Source organism: Haliotis rufescens, unplaced genomic scaffold (assembly GCF_023055435.1).
Source record: "Haliotis rufescens isolate VD_foot unplaced genomic scaffold, xgHalRufe1.0.p SCAF_35, whole genome shotgun sequence".
Lineage (NCBI taxonomy): Eukaryota > Metazoa > Mollusca > Gastropoda > Lepetellida > Haliotidae > Haliotis > Haliotis rufescens.
The window spans coordinates 1693247-1705143 of NW_025964057.1; the positions used below are offsets into that span (position 1 = coordinate 1693247).

General features: G+C 41.5%; 1 protein-coding gene and 1 long non-coding RNA gene across 2 annotated transcripts; both read right to left on the bottom strand.

The window, feature by feature from the left end:
- Nucleotides 1-1461: 1461 nt before the first annotated feature.
- Nucleotides 1462-6994, bottom strand: LOC124134406. The gene is made up of 2 exons (XR_006861089.2): nucleotides 5658-6994; nucleotides 1462-4724 (listed from the first exon to the last, which is right to left on the bottom strand). It is a non-coding gene; the product is annotated as an uncharacterized LOC124134406 (long non-coding RNA).
- Nucleotides 6995-8872: 1878 nt separating this feature from the next.
- LOC124134405 lies at nucleotides 8873-11873 on the bottom strand. Its single transcript, XM_046499192.2, has 3 exons — nucleotides 11633-11873; nucleotides 10297-10877; nucleotides 8873-9571 (listed from the first exon to the last, which is right to left on the bottom strand). Exons 2-3 carry the CDS (start codon nucleotides 10733-10735, stop codon nucleotides 9375-9377), a joined length of 636 nt encoding a protein of 211 aa, XP_046355148.1. The 5' UTR covers nucleotides 10736-10877; nucleotides 11633-11873; the 3' UTR covers nucleotides 8873-9374.
- Between the last annotated feature and the right edge of the window lie 24 nt (nucleotides 11874-11897).

Consider the following 11897-nt stretch of genomic DNA (forward strand, 5'->3'; position numbering starts at 1 on the left):
GTACATTTGGCTTCATCACATTATCTATATGCAACTTGTTATCTATAACCTGTTGTTGTAAATACTTATCTGCTGCTTATCACAACACGTCATGGCTATATACCTCTCATCACATGGTGATCTACATCGAAACATCGCTATATGCAATCACCAGAAGTTGTTATCCATAAAGTTTTCTTATTTTTCTTTTCTTTTCTTATTTTCATATTGGAAGCTTTTTTCACAAGTGTTCAAAAAAGTTTAAACATTAGTTTCTATTTGGCACAGGCAAATAGTTCAATGTGTGTAAATATGATTTTAATTTACATGAATTTGAATTAATTTGAAGATAATTGAGAAAAAAATGTGTCCCGAAAATTAGGTTGACGAATCAAGTTCTCAAAATTCAAAGGAAAATGTCAAGCTTCTCATGTACAGTAAAGAACAGTAAATCTGTCTTTATATTACTGTGGTTTGCCCAAAGCTTATTATTTCGTTACTCTAATATAACACACGTGTATTTCAATACATTACTGTGTTGAATCAACATTTTGTGTCAGAAATTCGTTTCCCTTTCGTGTGAGCATAAAAGGAAAACAGACATGATGTTCTGTAAAGGCTGATATTTCTACATGGTGAAATATATATAGATTTCCATGTTGAACATTCACTCGATATACAAACAAAGTCCAATGATTTGATTGCGTTATCAGATATTCATCGTATGCCGGTGACACACAGCGACAAAACAAAACGTTTGCATTTCTACGTCGTATATGACGGCTATTCTATAAATAGAAATAAACGTCTTTGACCCCAACAGTCGGTGGTAAACTTGGGCAGGACATGCTCCGTCATTTCTCGAACATCTGTTTTGTCCACTGTATGTTAACAATGATTCGTGTCTTTATACATTTAGATGGGGTGAGGTGAAATGGGGTTTAACGTCGCGTCCAAGATTACTGCACTTATATAGCGACGTGCATGTACGTGTGTGTGGCTGCTTTTTCTAGACCGGACTGATGCCGATTTATAGTGCTAGCACACTGAGATACCATGCTGCAGTTTAACATTCATACCCCACTCAGACACAGTATACTGACTCCGAGCCGACCAGTCCTTGTTTTAGCCCTTTAATGCCGAGCACCAGACAGGGTAACAACAAGTACCATCTTTTAACGTCTTTTGGTATGACGCGGCCGGGGATCGAACCCCGGACCTTCCGCTCTCCGGCGGACGCTCTACCACTAGACCACGGAGGCGGTCTACATTTAGATGACATGGGGTCCCTAAGGTATCCAGGTTCTCCCTGAACATGATCCTAGATTTGTTAAGGGACCATACCCAAAGTGGTAAATGTCTTCCACCCATGTTCAAATGACAATATTCAATATTTTACAAAGCCTGCTCTATCATCAGGGTATATTGCAGAGTCCTGTTGCTTTCATTTAAGCATTTACCTTAAAAAGTGACTCAAAAGTATTCAGTTATAAACTTTATTCAACAGCTGTCAGTACCAAACACATCATAAAAAACTTGAAGATATATTTAACAATGTAATAAAACAACAATAACGCCTGCTTATGAAATGCAAGAATACATTAATACTGGACATATGCGTTTGTATAGGAACACCTTTCCCTGAGATATGGTTGTATCAAAGTCTGACATAACAGAAAATATGAAATAGTCAGCATAACAATAAACATTGAATGGAAGACAGTTGTCACATTGCCATGAAAGACCCGTACGTGACATATCATAAAAGTGAGGACCTTGACGACAGTTACTATCGCCTGCTGTGAACGTGGAACATGCACGATGTCATGAGTGTCATGAGTGTCTTGTGTTCAAGTTTCTTATTGATGGTATTTGGACAAGTGGGATTAATGTATGTTGTCATTTTGACCTTGGCTCAATTTAGAAAGACATAATTTGATGGAAATGGCATGTACATATCTGAGATGAATATTGTCCGTTAAATTTAAAATGTGACACCTATATTTATAAATGGCCACGTTGCTGATGATGTAAAATGTTGCCAAGAACACTGGCGAATTCCACATTAAACAAAAAACTACAAAGTAAGGATCAATTTATGGTTGCGAACCCGCGTTTAGTGTGAACTCAAATGTCCAATGGAACAAGTAACGCCACTTTAGAAACATGCGTTGTAATGTTACTTCATAGATATCCCAACATTCCAGTAAGATATGTAGTGATACAATGGGGAAGAATGTACAAACAGTATGACAGCGGACGTAGAATACAACATCACGTTTTTATCGTGTTATGAGGAAAAACAATTTCAACACCACCCTAAAAGTCCTGTCGCTTTCATTTAAGTATTAACTTTAATAAGTGACTCAAAAGTATTCAGTTATGCACTTTATTCAACAGCTGTCAGTACCAAACACATCATAAAAAACTTGAAGATATATTTAATAATTGTAATAAAACAACAATAACGCCTGCTTATGAAATGCAAGAATACATTAATACTGGACATATGTGTTTGTATAGGAACACCTTTCCCTGAGATATGGTTGTATCAAAGTCTGACATAACAGAAAACATGAAATAGTCAGCATAACAATAAACATTGAATGGAAGACAGTTGTCACATTGCCATGAAAGACCCGTACGTGACATATCATAAAAGTGAGGACCTTGACGACAGTTACTATCGCCTGCTGTGAACGTGGAACATGCACGATGTCATGAGTGTCATGAGTGTCTTGTGTTCAAGTTTCTTATTGATGGTATTTGGACAAGTGGGATCAATGTATTTTGTCATATTGGCCTTGGCTCAATTTAGAAAGACATAATTTGATGGAAATGGCAAATACATTTCTGAGGTGAATATTGTCTGTTAAAACTAATATGTGACACCTACATAAATAAATGACCATCTTTCTATTGTAAAATGTTTCAAAGAACATCAGCATATTCAACATTAGACAAAATTTACAAAGAAAGTGTTGTTAATTCACTTTTTGTGTGAACTCCAATGCCCAATGGAGCAAGGAACGCCGCTTGATAGATACCCCAACATCCCAGTAAGATATGTAGTGATACAATGGGGAAGAATGTACAAACAGTATGACAGCGGACGTAGTATACAACACTACGTTTTATCGTGTTATGGAGAAAAACAATTTCAACACCACGCTAAATATCCACCAAACTGTTTCAACTGTATCCCCAGGGAGGTCTGACGTTACAGCCACACTGACTATATACAAGTTCGTATGAGAGCAGTACACTGCGATATCTTAAATGGAAATGCTTGGAAAATATTATAAATGCAATATGGCCAAATAAGGTAATAATGAAAATACATTGTGAAAGTGTGACTGATTTACACTGTGATCTGTCAATGTGTATATTATGAACTTTAATCAAAGCCAAATGTAATAGCTAAAATGTGCAAAGAAGGCTGATTTCTTAGATCTGAGGGAGCATTTAGCTAATATTTTAGAAAGTCCTTGCCCCAAGGTGATGTACAGAAGAGAGTAGGTAAAGACGTGGTGGATTCCTTTCCAGGTTGGAAAACTTGGCATTTGGTTATCAGTTCAGCCATACGTTAGTCCTTCATTATATCTTTAGTCCAAGTGTAAAAAGGTAATGAGACCAACTGCCGCTCATATGAACTTATCTAATAAATCTCACCCCTTACGGGGCTGCTTGAATAATAAGTTATGAAAACATACATATTCTTATCAACGTAATGCTGCTTACTGAGGCTTGCAACTAACTATTATATCATGAATAAGACAAGTAGTATGATAAATATAAACTACTATTTGACAATAAGGCATATGATAATGAATGTACAATTTTAGCTAATGTTGTTGGTATACATGTAAATAACAATACCATATTCAGTTAAAGCCTACAATAGAAGGTTGGACAATAAGAATTATTATTGGATGTGTGATACCAGCTGCATAGTGAGTTGTATAATAACATACATACAGATTTAGGGTAGCCGATAGGGCTCACAGTAATATGTTGTATCAGAATGTTACCCGATACTGTTTACAATGGTAAGTTGAATAATGCTTTCCAATGCTTGCCAACATATATATTCACCAAGATTTCTAACAATATATATCTGTATATTTTGTAAACATGATATGCGAAGGTTAGCCGATACGGCTTACAGTTATATGTTACATAATAACATAGCTTTTTGGATGCCAGTATGGCTCACAAGGGTACATGTATATTATGAATATCGATCAATAGCAGTCTAGATTGGCGAAAAATCTAAACCTTGTATATTGAATATTCACTTTGTTGCTAATACAAGCCAATATGGCTTACGTTCTATTCCTAACTGGAATAGGCATCTGTTCGAAACTGCCTGAGAAAATAATTACGAACTAATTAATTCATCGAAGAATGTTACGCATACTATCCCCGGTGAACAGCTCAGACAAAAGCAGCCTTGATGCCAATGGGATGAAGAAGCTTGTACTTCCTGTGATGGGACCTCCCTCTTCTGGGAGGTGTCCAATGTCTGGTGCCGTTCTGGACATCGCAACCCCTTGGATGTGTCCGTTGAGTGGCACCATTCTGGATGGTCAGGACATCGCAACCCCTTGGATGTGTCCGTTGAGTGGCACCATTCTGGATGGTCAGGACATCGCAACCCCTTGGATGTGTCCGTTGAGTGGCACCATTCTGGATGGTCAGGACATCACAACCCCTTGGCGTCAATGTTGTATGACGGCCCGCAGCTGATAAAGGAAATAAAGCAAATAACAAACACATTATAAACACAGGATATGATTCATATGGTTAAACATATGAACATTCTGTGAGAACTGAGTGCTTATGATTGGCGGGATAAACGAACATAATCCTATACACATCCATGTCTAGCTTTCCGATTATGTTTCTAGGTTTGTAAGTACCATACAATTGCTCCGGAGTATCACCTATGGTATACGTCTGAGACCTGTATAACTTGTGGCTTTCCGCTTACAGTATGCTGAGACACTGCCATCAATGCATTCCAAAACAGACAATTCCCTTCTTTCAGTGCATACCAAAACCATGACTATTTAATTCTATCAATGCATACCAAAACCAAGACAATTTGCTCATAGCGTTTAAAAGGCGAGATGGTGTGTAAACACTAATAACCAGCGTCGTGTGTGTAAAAGTTATAATCCAATGATTAATATAATGAGCATCGATCCACGCAATTAGAATCGATGACATGCATCAACCAAGTCAGCGAGCCTGACCAACCGATCCCGTTAGTCGCCTCTTACGACAAGCATAGTCGCCTTTTACGGCAAGCATGGGTTGCTGAAGACCTATTCTACCCCAGATCTTCACGGGTCTGATGTGCCTGTGAGTTATGTTTGTTTCTAGGTCAGTGAGATCGGTCAATATGATGGTGTAGTTTCAAGGGAATATGTAAAAATATTCTTTGATATGTTATGTGGTCGTGGCAACGCCGTGTGTCGGGGAGAATGTGGTACAGACACTTATTCAAGCATTCCTACGAGCAATGTATCGGCTGTGAGATGGAACTGGTGGCGTAAAACCAGATATAGGCATGGCTTGGTCCTTATCGATGTAGACTGTTCGAACTATATACTGTCCTGACAGATATGCACGTAACACATATAATGAAGGCAAAGAAACAAAATGGCGCCTACCTGTCCTGGCTGCCTCCAGTGCAGGTTGAAACATCAGCTGCAGACTAGCGAAAACAACGCAATAGCCTGTCACAGCTCTTTTATACTGCTCCGTTACCCATAACAACAAGCTCGTCGACCAATGAGCTGTGTGCATATCTGAACAGGGATCCATGTCCTGGTTTACCAGCACAATGACAACACAGTCACGCCAGGCTGCATAGGTGTAACTGTCTTGTCCTGTTTATGTGTTAGAGAGGGGCGGTCGGGTTGCCTAGTGGTTAAAGCGTTCACTCGTCACACCGAAGATTCCCGACATGTTTACAATGTGTGAAGCCCATTTCTGGTGTCGCCCGTCGTCATATTGCTCGAATGTTGATGAAAGCGGCATAAAACCATACTCACTCACTCACTCACTCACGCACTCACTTCGTATGCTAGAGAGCAAACACATTCATATTCTGGATAAAATATGATGCACGAGGCTAGTGACGAGACACTGATCCTGATGCAACAATGCACAACATAAGCTGACCACTCGAAAATGACCAACGGTCCTAATAATAGGATGGAAGACTATTTGACTGACATGTCAGGATATGTCTGAAATAGTGTTGGTGGCATCAGATCATAAGTGACTCCTTCACTGTGATGTGTTATCCATGACAACTTCTGTAACTCAGCAATCGCTGCACAGACAGGTCCTTGAAATGGATAACTAATACAGAATTCGTTACGCCTGACTCCCGTCATACTTTGATGTGATTTCTAAATAATATCCCACGTGTTTATGAATAGGAAACTCAAGAAGAGACACAATAAACACAAAGCGTCATCTCTTAAGCTGTTTTATTGTGACAAGTGAATGTACCATCAGTTGCCATCATGTGGGCACAATCATACCAATACACGCAGGCCATCTACAAAATTCCTCTTTGAGGATACTGAAACACTTCCATTGATAAATTATGTGAATAATCACCATCTACTTAGCAAGAGAAACACAATGTAATGCACACGCATTGGTTTAACCGATACGGTTTACAGTTGTATTCCATACAGGAATAGTTCTACCCTACCCTCCCGACCCACAAGAGCCCACCATCCTCAGACCTCCCTCTCCCTCCCGACCAACAAGAGCCCACCATCCTCAGACCTCCCACTCCCTCCCGCTCCAAATCTACCATATCCCACCCGCTCTCCTCCCATCAACCAAGTAAGCGAGACTGGCCACCATCCTCAGACCTCCCACTCCCTCCCGACCCACAAGAGCCCGCCATCCTCACTGCCTCCCATCTCCCATCCGCTCTGCTCCCACCCCGCTCTCTTCCCACCCGCTTCCCTCCCACCCGCTCTCCTCCCACCCGTTCTCCCCCACCCCGCTCTCCTCCCACCCGTTCTCCTCCCACCCGTTCTCCCCCACCCCGCTCTCCTCCGACCCGCTCTCCTCCCACCCGTTCCCCTCCCACCCGTTCTCCCCCCATCCCGCTCTCTTCCCACCCGCTTCCCTCCCACCCGCTCTCCTCCTACCCGTTCCCCTCCCACCCGTTCTCCCCCCATCCCGCTCTCCTCCCACCCGCTCTCCTCCCACCCGTTCCCCTCCCACCCGTTCTCCCCCTATCCCGCTCTCCTCCCGACCGCTCTCCTCCCACCCGTTCCCCTCCCACCCGTTCTCCCCCTATCCCGCTCTCCTCCCGACCGCTCTCCTCCCACCCTGCTCTTCTCCCACCCCGTTCTCCCCCCACCCGTTCTCCCCCAACCCGCTCTCCTCCCACCCCGCTCTCCTCCCACCCGTTGTCCTCCCACCCTTTCCTCTTAAGTTATGCAATAATATGCACACACATTCATTACGTCGAAAATGATATGTTTTGCTGGTTTTTTTAATCAAAGAAATCTCTGCAGGCTACACATCAATCGCTCATATGAAAGCATGATTAAGTGATTGAGTGTTGTTTTACATATTATACATACAGATTTGTGTATGTCTCACAAACATTTGCGTACTACAAAAATACATTCATCCAGCATGACTTACAAGGGTACGTTGTGTATAATAAATATACACTGAGAAGCAAAAGAAATTATACCGAGTTTATGTAATTGAAAATTGAAAGAAATTTTAAATTTGATTACATCTATTTAACAATTGCTGCAACAGTTTGTAAAAAGTAATCTGTGGCTAGATAACTTTGTGACAAAATAAATAAATTTAATGAAGACTGGAGTAAGATGGTTGTTGTTGGTTGTTTGTTGTTTAACGCCGCACTCAGCAATATTCCAGCTATATGACGGCGGTCTGTATATAATAGAGTCTGGATCAGACAATCCAGTGATTGACATCATGAGCGTCGATCCACGCAATTGAGATACAATGACATGCATCAACCAAGTCAGCGAACCTGACCACCCGATCCCGTTAGTCGCCCCTTACGACAAGCATAGTCACCTTTTACGACAAGCATGGGTTGCTGAAGACCTGGAGTAAGAATTGAATTTGCAATCACATCACCCCAACCATGTTTGAAATGTAAATGTTTGCCGAAAATAGCAAATTTATGGTTTTTAAAAATAAGATGTCTAACATACCAATTATGTGAATTTTCCCTTTTTTAAGTTTTATAAGTTTTATATAAAACAATATTTTCACAGTTCATTACTGTTCATTTTTGGATATAATATGGCTGACAGGATATTTTCAATTGCGAATTAACCTCATAATCAATTCAGCTGAGAGGTAAAGTTTCTTTTGCTTATCAGTTTACATGTTTATAGTATACAAGCTAACAGTTGAGTTAAACGTCGCGTCCAAGATTATTGCACTTACATAGCAGCATGCATGCACATGTGTGTGTGTGTGTGTGTGTGTGTGTGTGTGTGTGTGTGTGTGTGTGTGTGTGTGTTTGTGTGTGTGTGTGTGTGTGTGTGTGTGTGTTTGTGTGGCTGCTTGTACTAGTCCGGACTGATGCCGATTTATAGTGCTAGCACACGGAGATACCATGCCGCATGCCATGAATACCCCACTCAGACACAGTATACAGACTCCGAGCCGACCAGTCCTTGTTTTAGTCCCTTAATGCCGAGCGCCAGACAGGGTAACAACAAGTACCATCTCATTACGTCTTTTGGTATGACGCGGCTTGGGATCGAACCCCGGACCTTCCGCTCTTCGGGCGGACTCTCTACCACTAGACTACGGAGGCGGCCTACAAGCTTACAGACAAGCTAACAGAATAAGATATAATAATATATATAATAACATTGCAAGATATGAGTGGTCAAAGTACAGATGCCATATATATGAGCCAATATGGCTTACAAGGGTACATGGTCTATACTAAATATACATGTACATAAAATACAAGCTGACAGTATAATATATATAATAACATTGCAAGTTAAAAAGGATCAATATACAGAATTCATAGATATAAGCCAATATGGCTTACGAGGGTACATGGTATATTCTAAATATAACGTGTATATTTTACAAGCTGACAGTATGATGAATATATATATATTTATTAACTAACATTGCAATTGCATGTTATGGATGGTCAATATACAGATGCCATAGATATAAGCCAATATGGCCTACAGGGTATTCCTAACTGGAATGAATGTGTTTTTTTTTTCTAAATTGCCTGAGAATATTTTCACGCGACATTCACAAATATGGCCCCCTCCTTAACCTCATGAAACACACGTGTTGAGACAGCATAAGGAAGAGATACAACCCTCCTAGTCGCGGTGAAGGATCTTCTCAGGCACGAAGGGTACGTAGCCACTCATTTGAACTGAGATGGGCTGGAGTGAAGGAGTGAAGGTCCTGTAGCAAGGTTTCCCTCTTCCCCTTGGATGAGTCTGGTGAGTGCCACCATGCCTGATGGTCAGGACATCGCAATCCTGGGAGGTCAAGGTCGTATGACGGCCCGCAGCTGACAGAAGGAAAGACATGTATACACAATTTGTTTGTAACAAATATTGATAATGAGTGAGTATGGTTTTACGCCGCTTTTAGCAATATTCCAGCAATATCACGGCGGGGGACACCACAAATGGGCTTCACACATTGTACCCATGTCGGGAATCGAACCCGGGTCTTCGGCGTGACGAGCGAACGCTTTAACCACTAGGCTACCCGACCGCCCCAAATATTAATAAATATTACTACATAGGAGGGCATTGTGTTTACTATCAGTTAAAGCTGGCTATACATTTTATATTCTTCTTTTAAAGAGAGTGAGTAGGAGAGTAGGCAGAAGCTATTTGACAGTGATTTTTTAGTATCTTCAGCAAATCATTGGTTGATCACCTGAACATCAATCGCCAGCTATGGGTCCCCATCACATAGAATTAATCAGTTCACGTGAGTACTATTTATATTCTACTTCTAATTTGGACACCCAATCCTCATTTGTAAGGCGTCACCTTCTACCAAAGCAGGTTCTTTAATTGAGTGAGTGCTTAACACCGCTTTGAACAGTGCTTTAGTTAAATCTGGGCGTTTCAGCTTCACGTGGGAGGAATACAGTAACTACAGAAGGTCGTAAACGCTGACGACGTCGGTGAAACCCACAGCACGGAAACGGTATTAACAAAGTCAACTGGAGATTGGATCCAGAATTTCAGATGACTAAGTTGCCTCAACCTTTGTCCTTACCTGTCTTACTGGAGCCGGAAGCAGCTGGCAGCAGGACAGATCTGGTCACGTGACAGCACGGTCGCCGGAAGTTGGCAAATCTCCGACGTTCAAAGATCCGTGGCGACTTGAGGTGACATTGAGTAACGATCTGGTTGTCGGGTCCTTTCTGTTCGCAGACAAACACTCGGGGCCTGCCGTTACATTCAGGGGGGACGTACACGACGACCGTGTCTCCTACCAATATGTTTAGGGGGAGTTTGTCACCCAACAAAACGCATACAACATTCTCGTTCCCGAGCTGCACAATCGATTCATTGTTGTCTAACTGTGCGTACGGTGTGTCACCCAATATTCTATTTAAATCGTTTGTAGCTGACTTGCGAAAGAAAGCAATGATATTTCTCTGGTGCCCAATTTGTACAATACGCTTGATTTCTATGGTATTCAGGTTATTCATTTTCCGATATTTACATTTCAATTCTCTTTTCTTTTCAATGTCTGAATGTGTGACGTCACGCGTCCCCCCTTCAGTCCTACATGACCCCGAGTGTGAACCCGTTCCTGATGTGACTGTTACTGTTTTGCCTTTTTTACAGAATCTGCACGGGGAGAGATAAAACGTGGTTAGTATTGCATACTAGTCTTTGTAAAGGTGTCAATTCACTGCTATCAATGCATTCCAAAACAGACAATTCACTTCTTTCAATGCATACCAAAACCATGACTATTCACTTCTATCAATGCATACAAAATCCATGACTATTCACTTCTATCAATGCATATCAAAACCAAGACAATTTGCTCTTAACGTTTAAAAGGCGAGATGGTGTGTAAACACTAATAACCAACGTCGTGTGTGTAAAAGTTATAATCCAATGATTAATATAATGAGCAATTAGAATCGATGACATGCATCAACCAAGTCAGCGAGCCTGACCAACCGATCCCGTTAGTCGCCTCTTACGACAAGCAAAGTCGCCTTTTACGGCAAGCATGGGTTGCTGAAGACCTATTCTACCCAAGATCTTCACGGGTCTGATGTGCCTGTGAGTTATTTTTATTTCTAAGTCAGTGAGATCGGTCAATATGATGGTGTAGTTTCAAGGGAATATGTAAAAATATTCTTTGATATGTTATGTGGTCGTGGCAACGCCGTGTGTCGGGGAGAATGTGGTACAGACACTTATTCAAGCATTCCTACGAGCAATGTATCGGCTGTGAGATGGAACTGGTGAGACACCAGATATAGCCATGGCTTGGTCCTTATCGATGTAGACTGCTCATACTATATACTGTCCTGACAGATATGCACGTAACACATATAATGAAGGCAAAGAAACAAAATGGCGCCTACCTGTCCTGGCTGCCTCCAGCGCAGGTTGAAACATCAGCTGCAGACTAGCGAAAACAACGCAATAGCCTGTCACAGCTCTTTTATACTGCTCCGTTACCCATAACAACAAGCTCGTCGACCAATGAGCTGTGTGCATATCTGAACAGGGATCCATGTCCTGGTTTCCCAGCACAATGACAATACAGTCACGCCAGGCTGCATAGGTGTAACTGTCATGTCCTGTTTATGTGTTAGAGAGGGGCGGTTGGGTAGCCTGGTGGTTAAA

Coding starts and splice junctions, on each gene's coding strand:
- LOC124134405 (XM_046499192.2), bottom strand. CDS start 10,735: ATGAATAACCTGAATACCATAGAAATCAAGCGTATTGTACAAATTGGG. Junction 9,572..10,296: donor TTCCGGCTCCAGTAAGACAG/GTAAGGACAAAG, acceptor TCCTTCTGTCAG/CTGCGGGCCGTCATACGACC.